The following is a 19978-nucleotide window of genomic DNA, read 5'->3' on the forward strand; positions in this document are numbered from 1 at the left end:
AAGTCAAAATTATGATGAATGATATTCAGAGTATGAAACCAAATTTCTGTGTGTTAATTGAATATATATTATGTTGGAAGGCTCAATGTAAACAGGTGTAAAAGCAAAAATGTCCAAAGCCATATCATATAAAACTAAAGAGATGTTTGATCTAAATAGTTATTTATATATACAATGTTGGTCCCTAGTCCCATATATAACCTACTCTGTGGCATTATAGAGAAACAGAATTACAAAATTAACAAGAAACTAACAAACATAAAACCCCCACAAATACAGCTTAAATGGTACAGAGGAAATTTACAACAATTATAAATGGACTGGATTATTATGAGCCCACCGTCTTGCTACAAAACTTAAACTTACTTGTCTTCAACATTGCACTGGTAATGTACAAAGAAAAACAATCTTCTTTCAAACTTAAAGTATAATTATCATTGTTCATGAAAAATTAGTTTTGTCTTTTTTTTCTTTTTTTTGGTCATGTCTGCTGGTAAAGTTTAGAACTGTCTGAAACTGCTGACATTTGCAATATGTTGTATATAAAAAGGGTAGGTTTAATAAGCTATAGTAAGGTGTATTAAGGTGAACTCAGCCCTTACCTTTTCTATCAGTAATTCTATATATGCAAACTCTGTACATATAAAGCTTTGAGAGTTTGCTATAAAAATTAGACTCACTTTAAACGTGATCAATTTTAGCTCAGAGTATCTTTTTGAAAACCCTTAAAATGTGTTCTTCCAACAGGGACTTATGAGTTCTGGTGGCTTAAACAGCAATAATTTATGTTGGATTTCTTCTTGAGCCCCAAGGCCACCGGGGAGCAAAGGGGATGAACTGCAGTTTAACCCTCCGTCAGGTCTTTTATGCAGATATCGACCTGTGTGGTATCCACAGAAACCTCAGAATCTCAGCTAAAAGCTCATATAAACCATTTCTACAACGACCAAACGCTAAAGAGCAGTTACATAATTTCGCAAAAGTTCACTAAACACAAACAATGGAGGTAAGAACTCACTCGACTTCGTGTAACCGGATAGACATTGCCTAGTTAGCAACCAGAGATCTCACAGATTCGAAATCTGCAAGTTTCACCACGCTCCGACCAAAGTTCATTGAACCAGTGGCAAAGAAGACCACAAATATGCATAACTTTCCATATGTGCTAAAGCAGAAAGCCGTTTAGCTGAGCGTTTTCCTGCGCTGTTCCCCACCAATAGCCGATAGCTGTAGAAACTGATAATGGCGGTGCTAACACAATGCATCAGAGCCACATCAACAATCCCCATTTTCAGCCAAGTTACAGTCACATTACTGGATTGTGTCTTACTTTTAGGGTCATGTGGAGTTTTCGACTTGCAACTTCTGATTGGAACTGATGTGAACATGGCATAATTACAGTGATTCTATTGGCTCAAACTATTAAAAAGAGGTGTCAATCATGCAAATCAGCCAATAGAAGCTGAAGTTACAGCCCCTCAGAATTTAAGGCACCAAAACCTATTTAAACTGTCTATGGCGCACGGCAGAATAGGCCGTTGGATGTGAGTGTGTGGGTAATTCTTCAAAAATATTCAAAAAACAAGCATTTTTAGACATGCAATTGAGTTTAAATAGTGTCTGCTGTTCAATACCTCAAAATTTTAAATTCACACGTGGTGTCAGAGTGTGCCAAAATTGGACAAACTAGACAACGTCTGAACATTTATTTATTTATTAAAAGCGCAAAAATTTTTCACTGTTTCACTTCAGAAGCATAAATCTTTGCACTTTTCATATGTTGATTACTGGTTTTATGAATTTAAATGTGAACCAAAGTATATTTTCAAAGTGGTTATATGCTAAAAAAAAATAACAAATAACTTGAGGAAAAAAATCTACTTACTTTTTCTGTGTTCCAGCCTCAGTAACTTTGACACAGTAACATCCGTTGTAGTATTTACACCTCTGATGAAATCTCACAAATGTTAACTTTGTTTTGATACCAAGATTGTTTACACAGAGTTTGTAATTGCAGAGAAACACTCCACTCATTTTGGGCATGTCTTTTTTGAGCAGGAAGCTCAGAAAGCCCCTGGTGGCTTAACTGGTTATTAACTGATCTTTTGTTGCTTCTTCTCTCCCTTTCTTTCAGAGTCTGTAGCTCTCTGCTCAGGGACAGTCTTCTGCAGCCCTTCTGTGATCACAGGCCTACCTGGCATTTCTCATCCATATCCTTCTTCTTTCCATTCACCCATCTTTCCCCGTTATGAAAGGCCTGTCCAGTAGCCGGGGTCACCATCATGTGGTCTCCTATGAACCATCATATGATCCACTGGGTCACCATGTTGACCGCAAGCCATATTTGATCAGTCAGATGGACATGCCTGTGCCCATTCCCATGCCACATCCAGCTGAGCTGCCCTACTACAATGCTCAGCGTACCTCATACCCCTCTGACAGCAACAGCATCGTCCCATATGGAACCTTCCCCAGGAGGTGCCACTCTACCTCCTCATCTCACCATCCTGAGGTAAAGGATGAGTGTATGGCCATGGTACCATATGTAGGAGGAGGAGGAGGAGGTGGTGGTGGAGGAGGAGGAGGTGGAGGAGGCTATGGGGGTAAAACACCCACTCGGGTACCAGCAAACTTTGTGGACCCGTTTGAACGTCAGCCATCATTTTCCAGAGATGGCTACCATACATTGCAATACAAACGAGGGGTGCAGGCCCACAGTGGGGGGATGGGGGCCAACAACAACAATGACAGTCCAGGGAGAATTCGCCATCTTGTCCACTCAGTCCAGAAACTCTTCACCAAGTCACATTCATTGGAAGGGCCACACCACACACAGTCCTCCAAGGGGGCCAATAATGGGAGTGTTAATGGTGGTGGTGGTGGCGGTGGAGGAGGTGGTGGTGGTGGCTCGAGGGCCAGCCCAGAAGGTGAAACTCCACCAGTGGGAGTGCGCCATCGGAAACGCAGTAAGAGCCGTGAGCGCTGTAGATCAGCAGAGCCCAAGCATCGAAGCCACCACCACCACCACCACCAGCTCCACGGCTCAGCATCTGCTCCAGGCTCTGGATACTGGAGCTCAGATGACAACCTGGAACGGGAGCTGTGTCTCTACCACCCTCACCACCACCAACCTCCACCCTCACCCTCCCCCTCCATTTCCCCCTCGCCTATTGCCATGACAATAAGCCGGTATCCCGGCAACAACCCAGACAAGTTCCCCCAGACTCCCCTCCCCAGTCTCTCCTCCTCGCAGTCCCAGCAGTACTTCATGATGGACCCTTACGGCACACTAAACGAGCACACACACACCCACGCACACCATGGCCACACACACCACCATTCTGCACTCAAAGCCTCCTGGAGCAACAACGATGTGAAGTATGCAGCGTCGACAGCATGTGTGCCAATTAGTGGTAGCAGCAATAACAGCGGTGGCGGTATCGGTGGAGGAAGTGGCTCCTTGCTTCCAGTGGGTCTTGTGGACGGGCCCCTTGTGAAGAAAGGGCCATGGTCATCAAGCCTAACGGTGAGCAGGGCCCGAGAGGTCTACACCAACAACAGCAGCCACAACCAGCCACGAGCCAGCGCAGGATCCGGTAACCTAAACCTAGATAGAGCTCTAGTCAAATCTAAGGGCAGTCAGCAGCAGGAGCGCGCTTGCCATTTCTTACAGGTAAATAATTCCTCCCCAACCCCCATTCAAATCCAGTCAATTCACCTTCTCCCCCCTCTGTTGATTCCCTTTTCTCCACAACTTACTTTTTTCCATCAATGCTTCCTCTAAGTCAGTGGTGTCCAGTCCTACAGTTCCAGGTAGACAAGGGCAAACCAAGTGGAGTCCATAAGTTTGTTTTTAGTTTAGCAGATATGTGACAGGTTTTTGCTCTATCAATGCCAAAACAACTGGGCACTTGACAGCCCTTTTGAGAAAAATCACTACAAAGACTTCATGAACTCTTAAAAGATTAACACACAAGTCATAAACACTTCTCTTAGATATCTAACTTAATAATAAATAATGTAATTAATTATCATAATATGTGCTCTGTCAATCAGGCACTGTATGACTGATTATTTGTATTCAAAAGTGGGAGAGCAGTAGAGTGATCAAAGACTGAAACTAACTTAAATAAACTGGAAAATAGATTTAATGACAGATATTTCTGGACAGTTTAAGAATGCTCCTACCATGGGAAACCCAGTCATCACAAAATGATGAATAGACGGCAGTGATGGAGGACTTCAGCAAGGGCCTTTCATGCAGGTTAGCTGAAAGAAACATGACCCAGGATGAAATATGTTTCAGTTTAGGAGACAGGGTTTAGTAAGCGATTGCTTAGGTGCTTTGAGAGTTTGTATGTTCCTATGTTGTTTGGTGTTCTGTTGGAGTGAAAACTGCAGATTTACATGACTGGAAAGTACTACTGAATATCACTGACTATAACTGATGGCACACTAGAATAATGAAGGCTTCGCCACATTCATCAGTTTACAACTCTGAGAACCTTTTGACAATGTAAAAAAATATCATATTTATACCACTTATACTATTATATTTAGATAACCCTGGTATTTTCTTCTTTTAAATCAATGACTTAAATACAAATAATTAAATCATTTTATTGAATTAAAACTGATTTCTTACAAATACGATTAGGTGTTTTAGAACATATTATTTGTAAATTGAGAAATCTGACTTCATGAGTGTTTGCACAGAAATGCAAGTAGTGGTGATAACTGCATCGTCATACTGATAAGTTCAGGACACATAAGAGCTATAGTTACTTGCTTCTTTCACATTGAAAGCAATAACAAGTGGAAGCTAGAAACTCCCCCCATAAGCTACACCAAACACCACCCATTTACATGCTGGGCTTTAAAAGTAAATAAACAAGCAAACCAATGAAAAAGCAACAAGGATTTCAAAATCAGACTGAAAACTGTGAAGATCTACTGCTAAAAAGACAAAAAGTACTCTGGCATTGATGTTTATTTTTTGTCCCAACCAATATTCTATCAAACATGTGTTGCAGACCGGGACAGCAATATACAACATAACACTTTAGAAAGTTTACTTCAGGAAAATGTTCATTAAAAGAAAATCAAAAGAGCACACATGCGTATGTGAGTATTGGGAAGATAGGGAACACCACCAAAGACAAATCAACCGCAGGTCACTGCTTTAGTACTTCATTAGCAGTCTTAATTTGGGTTTGGGCCTGGTTATCTTTGCACATAATAGGAGCACTTAAAAACAATCTGTTAAACAACATTAAGAAAAACCCCACACTCACTAGTAACAGTGCAGTATGTACTCAGAGTCAGGTGATATGGATTTGTTCTAGTGTGTCCAGACCCTTAGAGGGAACATTACTCCCTACCACCAGTCTACTACTCTTGTCTCCCAAGAACCCCACTGCCACCTACTCCTCTTCTCTACCACTTCCCTCTCTGCCTTTCCTCCACTCACCCAACCCACTCCCACGCTTCCACCTACCTTCTTGCCACCCACCAACCCACCTCTACTTCCTTTACTTCCTCTTGGTTTGGAGAGCCTCCCTCTTCCTTCTCCTCTTCCTCCTCTATCCTCCTTTTGCGTTGAAGAGAGAAGTAAGTGCAGAGCCAATAGCAGCCTTACTCTCTGAATGCTAGGTAATGACATGAACTCATGAAGAACAACATCCTTTCCTGTTTGTAGAGTTCATTTTTAATTTAGTAGTGTTTCCCTTCCTGCCTCGCTACCAGTTACCCTGACTTTCTCAATATTTTTTGTTGGATGAATAAATTAATTTTGCTGTTATTTGAAGTGTCGTGTTAAACTAAGTGTTGGGGAGGTATTTAACGCCACACAGGGAGTAGAAGTGTCTGGCAGTTACCTAATGGTGCTGCAAGAAAATGTTTTAATGTAATTACTTGATATATACAGTACATTCTAAAAAAAAAACGTATGTAGCAGGATTTGTGCTGCTGGAAAATCTGACACCATCCAAGAAGCACTTGGTTTGGTGCAATTTTCACTTTCTATTATTTGCATCGAATATACGATCATATTTCCGATCATTTTTACTATACTAGTTGTGTACTCAGATTTCTTGGTGGCAGTCATTCTCCAAAGTGTATGAACTGGGATATTCAAGTGATAAACAAACATAGCATTCAGTGTACCTGTCTACAGACACGTCTACATCAAAGACCCACAATGGCCAGAGAACAATGTTGCAGATGACTTTTCTATATGCTGTTCAGTGTCAAGTTGGATATCATTAGCTATTTGCGCCTTCATTTCATTTCATGTTGAAGAGCAGAACAAATGACATCTTATGGCAGGATGAAGACATCAGAAACAGACAAAAGATGATCTAACCACAACACAAGCCTAGTCATTAATTAATCGTGTTGCTGCATGACTGGGACCTCCAAAGTTGTGATCGTAAGCATAACGTGCACATCAAAATCTTAGTTAACCAGACAGCAATCTTTTTTGAAGCATTCAAATACTCACAGCCCACAGCTTATAGTGTACGCCACGAGTTTTTAAAAATTTGGCTTAAGGACATGTTACATATGAATATTGCTAACAAAAAGCTTGAGAAGCAAACTATGATAACTGAATAGTCTTGATGCATGCTCAATCATCCAGGTAAGTAAATCTCCAAAAGTTGATTCTGTTCATCTGGACGTAGCGTTTTGTGGGAGAGACGTACAAGCTTTAGGCAGTCCTTGCCAAAGTGGGTTAAAACATCTAAAACGTCTTTGGCCAACCCACTTTTAGTCATTGTGCAAATGTACAGTTTATAAGGTTGGAAACCTGCAGTCAGCTGAGACTGAAGAAGTCACCTGGATGAGTGACGAAATGTTTCTCCCAGTGAAAACGCTACGTCCAGATGAACAGAATCAACTTTTTGGGATTTCCTTACTTGGATGGTTGAGCATGCAAGGCATTTCATACCTGGCATTAAAACACTGGACACAGTGTCCACCAGTGTTAACAGAAATATGTCTATTACAATTTCCATCTGCACAGACTAAATGTCAGAGTGCAACATGAGTTGAATTTAGCTACCCGGCATATGGCTAAGTAAATTTAGGGTTAGGCTAACCCTAACCATAGACATTGTTTGACAACGAAAAATCTAAAATGTTGATGTGATTGGCACTGGGCTGCTTTTTGTAATTCAAAGGGACAGAGATGAGTGACCTGTAAAACCTCAGGTGACTGTGTTATGCCTGTCTCAGTAATTCCCTCTCAACATCAGTAAAAGGTCTGACTGCCACTGCTTAATATGAAAAATAAGGTATGCAGAAGTAGACCCACTTCAAAGTTCCACTGTGTAACTGATAGTTAGTTAAATAACCTCCCCAGTACCTGCTTGTGTTTATGTGTTATTCTGTTTTGCAATGTGGTATAATCTGCAAGTGTGTTTGTGTGTGTGTGTGTTGATGCAAGCTCTTTGTGAGCATTCACGCTGCTAAATACAATACTAAACCCCACAATCACAAACTTTATTTTTAGAGCTTTCTAGATTTGTAATCCTTTGTGAGGTTGCCCATTACCTTTTCAAGAAACCAGTGAATAATTCCTGGCAACACAATGTATCTTAGTTCTCTAGAGGAACAATCGTGACCCAAGCTGAGGAGACAAATGTGGAGACAAATCACCGTTTTAAAACCATTATGCAAAGATAGAGGTCAGCTCATAGCCAAACCCACTGTGGACACATGCCATTCATTTCTGGTTAATCAACATGAAGATTAGTAGTAAAGAAAATACTGAAACATCAGTAGGCTAAACAGGTGCATTTTGAAGTATTGCAGCATTATTACATTAGATGCAATTTTCTAGATGTAGATATTCCACATAGCTTTGTGTGCTGGCTCACTTTTATCAACAGGAACAGACCTTAAATAAGGACTGGCCAATCAGCTCCGTAGTCAGGATGGTCCTATCATCCCCCGGTAGGACTATAGATAACCAGTATTGTTGGGTGGCAGAGGAGGCTGTAGCAAGAAGGACCTGATGCTTAGCAGTTTGATGACAGTCATTTTTATTTGCAATGCTTTCTGCTCTTTAATCTACATGCAACTTTTAAGCTGTCCCCTACAGCTCACTCACACCACACAGCTCTCTCCTCCAGGCCCGGCGGCTACTGAAATAGGTAAGGTGTAGTTAGTGTGATGAATAACAGGTGAACCCACTGCTCAGAGGGTGAAAGGGCAGACCAGGAGGTAATAACGAACGGAGTCAGCCATCCACTGGATTTTCTCCAACTGGTGCCCCAGATGCTGTACCTCCCTCCATCCAACTGCACTTGTCTTCAGGTTGACTGTAAGCCCCATCTGCCTGAGGGACTCCAGGACCACAGCCACCCACTGCATATGCTCCACTCAGGTGTCACAGTGGATGAATAGAATAGAATAGCTTTATTGTCATTATATGACATAATGAAATCACAATTGCATGTCCCTTTAAAAATCCATATGAACCCTCACCCTCCCCCCTCCCAAAAAAAATGTAAAAGTAAGATGGCTGATGATGATCAAATCACCCAGATAGGCACCAGCATATGCACTGTGTGGATGCTGCACCCAGTCCATGAAGTGCTGGAAAGTGGCTGGGGCTCCAAACAAGCCGAACAAGTGTGATGAATTGATACAAATCATACAGAGTAGAGAAGGTCATCTTTTCCTTGGGCTGTGGAGGCAAGGAAATCTGTCATTATCCCACAGTTAAATCTAGTGTTGCGAAAAGGCGAGCAGTGCTAACTGGTCCAGGAGCTCATCGACCTGGGGCATTGGGTAGGCGTCAAACTTTAATAGGGTGCTCTACGAGATTGGTACTTGTAGGGGCTAGAACACATCTGCAAAATGCTGTTGCAATTGTTTAATAATAATAATAATGGATTGGATTTATATAGCACTTTTCAAGGCACCCAAAGCGCTTTACAATGCCACTATTCATTCACTCTCACATTCACACACTGCTACGGTTGTAGCCACAGCTGCCCTGGGGCAGACTGACAGAAGCGAGGCTGCCATATCGCGCCATCGGCCCCTCTGGCCAACACCAGTAGGCGGTAGGTGAAGTGTATTGCCCAAGGACACAACGACCAGGACAGAGAGCACGAGGATCGAACTGGCGACCTTCCGGTTACAGATACGCTTCCCAACCCCCTGAGCCACGGTCGCCCATGGCATGGTTTGACATGGTCATCGCAATAGCGTCACAAGACCGCTCCATTGGAAAATCCTCCAGGGAATTATCAGAACTGGTGGGTTCTCCCATGAAGGCCCCGCTGTTTCCTCCTCCCCGGAGTCAGCGTTAGATGACCTCACATCACTGCTGAGCACAGCAACAGACCCTGCATGTCCCTACTGGCCACATTCGCACTGCCCCATTAACCTACTGAACTCGATCCAATCTGTTCCAAAATTCAAAGGGTGCATCAGGCTTGAGCTAACTACAGCCTTCAGTCTATGTGTTGTGCCTGACATAATTAATTTCAACCGGTCCCATGGGATATTTATGAATGTCCACATGCACACACCTAACCACCACCCACTCTGCCTCCAGTAATGCCCCTGGACTAACTAGGGTTTGGTGGACCACAAGGCCACCAAGGCCTGGCATATACTCCCTTGGCACCTTACCAGTATGCAGTCTGTCTCTCTTGGGACCGGAGGACGGTGTCAGAAGGAACATCTGTCCCACCTCCATTACTGGGCAATCCTGGCAAATGTGTCCTGTCATGAAATCTTTTCCTCAGGGGCGGGACTGGTCGACTTCCACTGGCCACAGCTACTCTCGGGACTGCCCCAGCTGCACCACCAAGTGATCTTCAGCTAGGGTCACGGCAGTTTCAAGGCTCGCTGGCCAGTGATAGCCGACCCACTCCGCTCTGCTGAGAGCCCCTTCACGAACTGTTCATGCACTACCACATCCAGCAGTCACACCTCTTTCAGCATGGGGTTGGGCTGCAGCCTGCAGTGTGTGGCATCGTGCAGCCACCCGGCGTAGGTGAGGGGCCTGTCTCCCAACCCCAGATGTTCTCAAACGAGGCCCTTGCCTGGGTGGAGAGGCTGAGGGTGGCCACCTGGGCCTCGCCTGACAGCAGCTGCATCTAATGTCTGTCACTCGGCCTGGACCCGCAGTTTATTCAGCACCACCTCCAGCTCCTGGTGCATCACTGCCAACTCTCCCACCATCTGTGCCAATGCCTCCACTGCCCGGACTGGCTGCTGATCCATCATACTGAGCTGGGTTTCGGCACAACTGTAGCAAGAAGGACCCGATGCTTGGGAGTTTGATGTCAGTGATTTTTATTTACAATGAAGCACACGCAGCTTTGCAGCTGCCCTCTCCAGCTTACACACACCATACAGCTCCCTTCTCTGAGCCCTGGCGACTACCGAAATAGAGAAGGCATAGTTAGTGTAATGGATAAAGCTGTGCCAGCCAGCCTTCCCTGGCACTGTCCCCAGAGCCCGCTGTTCCACCCCTCCCCTGCAGCTGAACCACAAACCACACCCTGCTGTAGAGGTTAACGTGTAGCCATTAGTGTAGCACTATCCACACTCCCTAAAGCCACATTGTGCTTTATGGAGTGTGGAGAAAAGAAATAAATAAAATATGAGCACATGTATGTGAGAGAGGAACACAAACAGTGGGAGTTTATTTCTCATTTCCAGCATGAAGTTTACTCATCGACATGCAACAATGAAAGACTTAGCTGACCATAATTAGGTAGCATACCTGGATAAATAACAGCTAAAACTGTACTCAATTATAAGATGTTTATGGTGCTTTATTTTTTTGTACCTTAAGTTCTAACAACTTGTCCAGATGCCTCACTGGTTTGTTCTGCACTCTTCACTGTGCCCTCCCCACACCCTCACATTTGAACTAAAGAGCATGTTCCTAGCATGATCACATTATGGTCTAATAAAAAAACAACAAAAAACCCCAAAACAACAATTAGAAAGATTCTCCTATTTTCCAAATTGATAATGACGATGGATGCCCACAAATGGATCCAACACAAAAGTGCAAGCTTGTACACGGCTAGACACGTGTTTGTTGCAAGTGTCAATATTTGTGGAAATACAACATGAAATTCTAGAGAGGCAGATTTAATTCATTATGAATCCGAATGAAATGATGCTACTAATTTAACCTGTGGAAATGGGCTAAACATCACCTTGATTGTTGAGCTACTGCTGATCACTTGGCTATTGTCAGCCTCCCTGAGCTCATTGTCCATCTCTTCTATTCATAAAAAGGGCCACTATCCAGTGCTGTGTGCTATGCACTTTAAACAGTATATGACCTCAGTGCACCATCTTCCTATAGGTTTGTTAGAAAGGGGAGCAGTTTTCATGAAAGTTCTGCTTGTGTCTTTTTAAAAAATATAATTTTGTGTAGTGCAATACCCAGACCTAGTCCACACGGGTGACATTTCCTGCTGAGCTAGATTTCACAGATAATAAGTGGGATTTTACAGGAACTCCTGTTTGAACTTTGGACTAAGTCAGCTTGAATTTAATATTCGTGCATAGCTACAATACTTTCACATAAGGAAGATTACAAATGTGCTTCATGAGCGTAGACAAGCCGAATCAAGTCAAAACCAAACTAGAGACAAGGGCAAAAGATTAGCATGACTGGGAAACTGAGGAAAAGCTACGTTTGTCTTACATGCAAAGTCTTGCTGTTAAGTATCAGCTACAAACAGCTTATCAGAGCTGCTCAGTTAGTTGTGTCAAAAGAGCACATTAAAGCTGTCTCCATTCCTCTTGGCTGTATGTTCTGTTCAGCTTGGGTGCTGCTTGCACTGTTACAGTACCTGTTATTTCTAATACTGCTGTCTTAATCTATCAAAACAGTGTTGCCAAGGAAACAGTCTACATTTCGCAGTAAAAAAAAAACCCCACAGTCGATGCTTAGGACACGCAGTACATATTGAGTCACGGAATCACATGAACAGGGACTTCTTTATTCATTTATTATGTTAGTGATTTCATTGTAAATGCTTAGAGACGCATCACATTTCTGACAAGCAGCATCTGCATTAAGCGCAGTCTAAACTATCAACTGCAGCAATTCACTATTCCTCAGCCATTACAGCAGAATGAGTGTTGAGCTGCACTGGAAGTGAAGTCTGTGCGTGGGTGAGAAGCACTGCTGCTGCTGACTGCAGCTGGTTCTTTCCTCGCATTCTCTTTTTTTAGCCAAACTGCTCATTTGTGTGTCTTTGACGTCACACACATACAGAGAGAGAGAGAGATATTTAGCTCAGCAGATCTGTTCAGCCTCTTTCCCTGTGTGATTCATATATAATTAGTCAGAGTAGCAGTACATTTCTCCTGCTGTCTGTCTCTGTTATTGTCTTTCAAATTCTCACACTCTGGTCTTAAATGTGAAGGTGGTAAACACAAGTTTCATGCAGCGCCACACTACATCTACACTGGCCAGCCATAATATTAAAACCACCTACCTAATATTGTGTAGCTCCCGCTTGCGCCACCAAAAGATTTGTTGACAACATTTGGGGCACACATTCTGGATGTCCTCTGACCTCTGGCACAGGGACATTGGTGGGTGTCACCAGGTCAGTGCTTTGAACTCTAAGTCATGTGCACATTTCCTTGATACAGCAGGCGCTTGTGCAATGCAGAGGTATGCTGGGTCTGCACACCCCTACTTCAGATGTCATCGCATTTTAATGCAACAATCAATGTTATTCACTTTGCCTGAGACATTTTGGTGCTATATCTTTCCTTAACATAGTGTTATTATCAGTTCAGGCCCAGGTTAATAATGACCACCTCCGGTGCTGTTGGCCAACAATGTGCTGGTGGAAACTGTCCTACTGTTGGCTAAAGACTAAGGTTGAATGAATGAAGTGGTAGAGAGTAGTAGAGAGAGTCCCAAGGGCAGAGAGAGTGGTAATTGGAGCAGATTCCAATGAACTTGTTAAAATGAAGTAGTTAAAATGTAACCCAGTTAATGTAGTTGAAATGAATAGAGGTCTGAGGAGGTGTTTGGAAGGTATAGTGTTAATAAGAGAGATGCTAGGGACAGATGGTATTGGATTTTGTAAATGTTGTGGAGATGACTGTGGTGAACACTTACAGAAGAGGGATGAACAGAGGGTGGTGCACGAAGGTAAATTACAGCTGCAAGAGTTAGGAGACCGCAAGGTCGTGTCAGGGGAGAATGTAGGTGTGCAACATCAGATGGTAGACTTTAGGATGACTTTGGACATCACGAAGAGGAAGAAAGTAAAGGTAGAATCAAGGATGAAATGGTGGAAGTCAAAGAAAGAAGAATGTTTCACAGAGTTCAGGGAGGAGTTGAGACCGACTCTGGGTGGTAGGGAAGAGTTATCAGAAACTAAACAGGTCGGGGAAGTCTGTTTCGTACATCCTCTGGACAGAAGAATGAGGACAAGGAGATTTAGTGGAGGAATGAGGAAGTACAAGAAAGTATTCAAAGGAAGAGGTTAGCAAAGAAAACGTGGGATATTAAGGAAGCTGAAGAAAGTACAAAGGAGTACTGAAAGGCTAGGTGTACGGCAAAGAAAGAGGTAACAAAGGCAAAGAAAATGGTTTATGTTGAGTTGTATGTGAGACTGAGTATTAAATAAGGACAAAAGGACTTGTTTCGACTGGCTAGGCCAGGAGTGTCAAACTCCAGTCCCCAAGGGCCGGTGTCCTGAAACTTTTACGTGTGTCCCAGCTGAATAAAATTAGTAGATCATTAGCAAGACCTACTCATGTTACAGCAGCTCATGAGTGATGAACATGGTGCTAGAGAGGTACATTTTTCCAAACACTTACATTTATTTAAATTTACTTGAACAGGGTTAGGGGTTGCCACCTCAGCATGCAGTCAAGTTCTACTGCATCCTCAGCACTTTTAAAACAATATTACAAACCATTGTTAATATTTTGATTTCAGAAAGATTCTTTCTTTTTTGTAAATTTGCATATTTTGCCCAGTTATTTTTTTGTGTTACAGTTTCTTCTCAGTGAGCAAGCAGGCCCTCAGGTCAGGCACATACAAACACACATGCACTTAAAGGCACATATACACTCTGTTATGTTATGCATTAGCACACTTCTGTGTTGACAGATGCGTGGTTTGGCCAAAGAGAAATGCCAGACCAGTCTCTACACATATTGTCCCATGTTGATTACCCAACAGACTGTACTACTGCAGTGAGAGAAATCTGTATGGATGATGTGTGTTAGAGAGAGATATAAAAAGGAAATGCTATCCATCAGTGTAGTACAACTGTGTTTTTGGTCAATATGTTTTGTTCTTTATTGTATTAAATGTTGTTCTGCATGCTAGCTTGGTTTCATGTACCATCAGGACAGTTTAGTTAGTCAGTGTAGTGGCTGGGACTTGAACAGCAGTGGAGCAGATCCTCCTAACACTGTTCTTTGTCCTCTTGGTGTGGTCATCAGGTACCTCAGGATGAATGGAGCAGCTTCTCTCCTCTAGGGAAGGAAGATGACATCCCCTGTCGGAGGATGAGAAGCGGCAGCTATGTGAAAGCCATGGCTGAGGATGACAGCGGAGATTCTGATGGAAGTCCCAAGCCCTCTCCCAAGATCCAAGCTCGGCGGGCCAGCTACCTGAAAGCCACACAGCCATCACTGACTGAGATGACCACTCTACAGTAAGCCCCTCCATTCCTCATTGGTTTATGGGTGACATACTATAAGAAACAGAAGGACCTGTACTTGCAAAGGCTTCCATTAGTAAGAGTTGCACATAGTGAGAACAAGAAATCGTCGAATTTCACCTGAAAATTAAGAACAAATTGTGGTAATGATAAAGCATCTTGCTTCGAAAGCACGGGTGTCAAACTCCAGCCCTCGAGGGCCGGTGTGCTAAAACTTTTAACTGTGTCCCGGCTGCGACACACCTGAATAAAATTAGTAGGTCATTAGCAAAACTCTATAGAACTTGACTGCATGCTGAGGTGGCAATTCAGCCATTCACTTACAATTACTTAAATTCGCTTGAGTAGAGTTAGGGGTTGCCCTCGAGGACTGGAGTTTGACACCCCTGGAAAAAGGTAAAACAAACAAAGAGACAAAAAATGTTAGGAGTGGGGAAGAGTATTTTTAAGCAGCTTAGGAGTTTCTTAAGTAGAGTTCAGGTTGCACCCCTCAAGGACAGCAGCTTATACCCCAGATGTGTCTATAGTTTGTGATGGTGATTTCCTAGACAATTGTTTCTCTACAAGGGCACACCTGTTCCAATCATTTAATTCAATAAAATGTTTACAAAACTCCAAATACGAAGTGTCTTGATGCATGCTCAACCATCCAAGTAAGGAAATCCACAAAAGTTGGTTCTGTTTATCTGGATGTAGCGTTTTCAGTGGGAGAAACGTCTTGTCACTCATCCAAGTGACTTCTTCTGTCTCAGCTGACTGCAGGTTTCCCCAACCTTTTAAACAACATATTTGCATAATGACTGAAACTCGCACTACTGGCAAACAGCTGTGAAGTGAACGTGGCATGTCTGTTATTGCCAGATGGGCTGGCCTGAGTATTTCAGAAACTACTGGGATAGAGTTTACAAAGAATGATCCAAAATTGAAACTATCCAGTGAGCACCATGGTTTGCTCATGGCCTGTTGAAAACTGTTTCTGCATCAGTAATATGTCTTCTTTGACTGTTAATCATGTGAAACTGCACATGATTATTTGCAGCTAGCGGCTTGTTAATGCTCTCCATCAAATCCAAAAACAGCATGTTGATATATGAAGATCATAAAGGCTCCAAAATTGATCAGATTATATTTTAAATATTAGTTCAGTTCTCTTGTAAACCCCAGCTGTCGATTGTAAGTTTAGAGTGTTTATTAAGATAAAAATAAAAGCGTTCCAACATCTCACCTGTTTGTTTTTATTCAGGCATACATGTAAACTATTTTTATTAAGAGAGAGATGAAGCTTGTGTTTCTGTCATGTAGTGATTATGCTCAACTGTATGAAGCTCATTAGACATTATGAAACAGGTGATAACAGTGCTTAAGATACTTTTTGAAATTTCTTTCTTAAAGAAATCTACTACATCATGTGTAATTTTTCTTATATCATCTGTCATTTTGTATTGCAAATAAATTGCATAATATTAGCTTAGGGTGACTGGCTTGGAGGGAAAGTTAGGCTGTGATGGTTTGAAAGTATGCTGAGAAGGGATAGTTGATAAAAATGCTGAAAATGGAGCTGCTAGGCAGGAGTCAAAGACAGAGACTACACAGATAGACGGATGCAGTGAAGGAGGACATGCAGAGCGTTGGTTTGACAGAAGAGGATGTTGGGGATGGGTGAGATGGAGGCAGATCATCTGCCAAAGCCACGTCTAAAGGGAGTGGCATGATGGTGGTTTAGACAATGAAGATTATTCCAAGGTGGTTTGAGATATTTATTCACGCATACGTCTTCTCTTTCCCATGCTACAGAGTCAGACAAAGACACAGCTTCTCTACCTTTACATTTATACCTGTTGGTTCTCCGCATCTGATGCCACATATGGTTATATTTAAGAGAGCCTCCTCTTGCTGGGGGTCTCCTGACCTCGACTCCCCTCAGACCTGCTGTCTCCTTTCCAAAAATATTCCAAGTCGCAGGGTCCACATATGTCTCACATGCTCCCCTATCCTAACCTTGACATGTGTACGTTAGGCTCAGTTCTATTTACAGAAAACAGAAAGATTTCTTAAGCCTCTAAACGTGTCCAAAGACAGAAGTTTGTTATGTGTCCATTGGTATGTGCTTGTCTCTCGTGTGCGTCTCCCTAAGGCCTGTGTCTATATCGTGTGTTTGCATGCTTACACCTATATGAGGTTATCTGTGTACATAGGTGTGTGTATCTAGTGTAGTTGGTGAAAGGAAACAAGTCAACCTATAACAGTCAGACATTGTATATAACACCTGTGTTTGCAGGATTTCAGCTGAGCACTCCCCCAAACTGCAGATCAGGAGCCACAGTTACCTGCGTGCGGTGAGTGAGGTTTCAATCAATAGAAGCCTGGACACCCTGGACCCCAAAACCCTCCTCGACCCCAAATCACTGCTGTCCTCACCCCAATACCGCTCACGCAATGAAAGCTACATGAGAGCCATGAGCACCATCAGTCAGGTTGGTTGGCATCACTGCTGTCTTTTCTATTTACTGTATACCCTATTCAGTCATTTCACATCAAACAGTTTTGATGTCAAACCATCAAAGACTCATCTTTGAAGGTTGACACATCCTAATTCCATTACTGTATACCATTGCGGTTTCCTAGGATCTCACTGTTGCTGTTACAAAAACATCACGGACACGTGGACATATTTTTCCACTGGCTGACTTTTCATAGGTTCAAAAGTTGTCTTGAGCAATAGTTCTTCAGGCTTTCTGGAGATCTTTTAATGTTTATCATTGGACATTGTCTGCTTTTTCACTCGTTTATACTCAAATAGTTCAAACAAAACAAGGCACCTAACCCAAGAGATGAACTGATGTTTTGTCTAAACTTAGCAAAGAATCTGTGTTTTTGTATCATTAGGCACTTGGTGTCAAGACTGGCTACATGGCCGACAGGAGTAGGACCCAAATGCAGTACTCGAAATGAGAGTGTGAAAAAGTACCCGACAGCTCTAGGGATTCTGCAGATGATCCATGTTTTATTTCCCCTTGCAGTTGATGCACACATGCTTGCACACACACATGTGCGCACACATACATGTCTTTCATGTTGCTTCCATTGTTTCCTTTTCAGCATACTTCAGCCTGCTGTTTCTGCAACTCTCCTCTGCTTCTGGTTCACATCTTCACGAAAGTCATGCTCATAGTTCACAAACTGTATATCATGTTAAGGATCTAATACCCTAAATTTTCTTTAGAGCCCCATCGTTAAACCTTGAAGGAGTATCTTTTGCCATGGATGTCAAATGCACCATATGGTGGGAAGATTCCCTACCCAGTGGTAGCATGTGGTAAAAGACCCATTGCTCCACAAGCAATGGTGATCACAGTCATCATTAGGTCCTAAACCCACACCTAACCTCCCAGAGGTTAGATGTTTCCTTTAGAGGAAAGGAAAACAGATTTTTTTTATTGCTATAGTTTTGATGTAAATCGGTTAACATGGTTATTTTGGTTTTTGTGATTAACTAGTTTAAGACTTTAGACTAGGTTATGGTTGGGTTCATCACAAGTGATGACTTAGATCTCACATGGTTAAACAGTAATGGTGTTAAACATCCAATCAATCGCTGCACCCATGGCAACTGTTCTACTGATTGCACTGCCATTTAAAAGTGGCAGCAAATAAACTTTTCTGCAGGATCAACAATACTACCCTGAACCATGCGATACTTTAATAATTTCAGTGATTTGAAATTGATTTGTATAGAGGTTTCCTCATTGTCCTCTAAATCTAAACTCTAAATTATTCCCTCTGTTTGTCCTTTTCTTCATTTGATTTCCATCAGCTGAGTGAGGTGGAAGTAAATGGGCAGATTGAGCAGGTGTGTGAGCAGGTGTACAGTGAGATGCAGTCTCAGGCCATGGAGGCTGCCATGGACAGCATGGACACCATGGACACACTGCCTATGCCGGGATGCTTCCGGATGCGGAGCCACAGCTATGTAAGAGCGATTGACCAGGGCTGTGGGGAGGAGGAAGGAGAAGGAGGGAGACCACTGCTTCTGTTACCGTCCTCCCCACCACGTACATCTGCAACCACCGTCAGGACCATCCAGAGCAGCACGGGTAGGGAATTTTTTACCTTTTTTTTTCCATACAAGGGACCACTGGGAGAAAACCCTACAGTCCTTGGCTTTGAGCCTTTATGTTAATGAAAAAGTGTGAATCTCTTTGTACTGTTTGTTGAAATCTGTTGTGATATGATTCAATCACTTCAAATGCTGCTGAAGAGTAAATATCACTCATAAAGGGAAAATGGATGCTGAAGAATTGCTTTAAGGTCAGTGGTGTCTTGTGGTGAAGCTTTGAAGTGCATCACTGAGGTGACCTTTGTTTGACCAAGGTAATATATTTTCCCATTTTCACAAAAATCCTGGCTTGGAGGAAACTAGAGGGAATTTTGTGCAGCGTTGAAAATTGTTCTGCATTGCTGTGGAAGTGTCACACAATTTACTTATTGTTATTTTTTTTGCTATCACAAAAATATAAAAGATTTTGATTTCAAGACTGGTAGAAAAAATAGCTAATAGGATTTATTTTGTAATCAGTCTGTTGTGGTTAGTTATGTGGGGTGACATGCTGGCAAGGCAGGCAACTTAATAGCTTTATTGTGGTCTTTTATTTGTCAACCTCACTGTAGCTTCTAGTACAAGGGTGTTACTTTAAAAAAGTAATTAATTACTATTTACTTAATCAATATTGTATTTAAAATACTTATCTAATTACTGTGTCTGAAAAGTAACTTAATTACTCAATAAGTAATTTAACTAAATGTAGGGGGTCATATGATTGTTGGGTTTTTCTCTGTATCTATGAAGCGCCTTGAGGCGACTTTTGTTGTGATTTGGTGCTATATAAATAAAATTGAATTGAACTGAATTAACTGCAATGTTCAAATAAGTTCTTTTAAAAGCAAAACATGATTTAATATGAAGGTAACATGAGCAGAGAGTACAAACATGCTGAGGGATTGTCTGTGTTAGTTGAGTGAGACGGTCCAAAACTAATGTGTTCACTTATGTCTGCATTTTGATTTTGTTACATACGAACAAAATGATAGCAGAAGTGCTGCCACGTGTGTGGGCAGAAAGAGAGGACCGATGTGTTTTCAGTTTGGTAGTTCAATGAAAGACTTCAGTTAGTTAAGAGTAAGGCAAAAACAATGCGTTCACGTTTGCAGTTTTGTCTTGTTATACAATATTTGAAATAAAAACAAACAAACAAAGAAAACACTACATTTTTGGAAATGTTTGTGATTGT

The 19978-nt window shown here is 42.2% G+C and overlaps 1 protein-coding gene across 7 annotated transcripts in view; it reads left to right on the top strand.

Annotated features, from left to right (window-relative positions):
• Positions 1-19978, top strand: part of LOC113011304 (disks large-associated protein 1-like) — a 154862-nt gene that overhangs the window by 83687 nt on the left and 51197 nt on the right. For 5 of the 7 annotated variants that reach the window (XM_026150785.1, XM_026150783.1, XM_026150784.1 and 2 more), the window contains 4 exons: positions 2135-3673; positions 14470-14684; positions 16969-17164; positions 18505-18784. In XM_026150785.1, the coding sequence (XP_026006570.1) occupies positions 2249-3673; positions 14470-14684; positions 16969-17164; positions 18505-18784 (2116 nt within the window). In that variant the 5' untranslated portion in view covers positions 2135-2248. Of the gene's footprint in view, positions 1-2134; positions 3674-14469; positions 14685-16968; positions 17165-18504; positions 18785-19978 lie in introns of those variants that run through there. The other 2 variants (XM_026150789.1, XM_026150788.1) reach the window with 2 other exon arrangements.

This window comes from Astatotilapia calliptera, chromosome 18, assembly GCF_900246225.1.
Source record: "Astatotilapia calliptera chromosome 18, fAstCal1.2, whole genome shotgun sequence".
Classification (NCBI taxonomy): Eukaryota; Metazoa; Chordata; class Actinopteri; order Cichliformes; family Cichlidae; genus Astatotilapia; species Astatotilapia calliptera.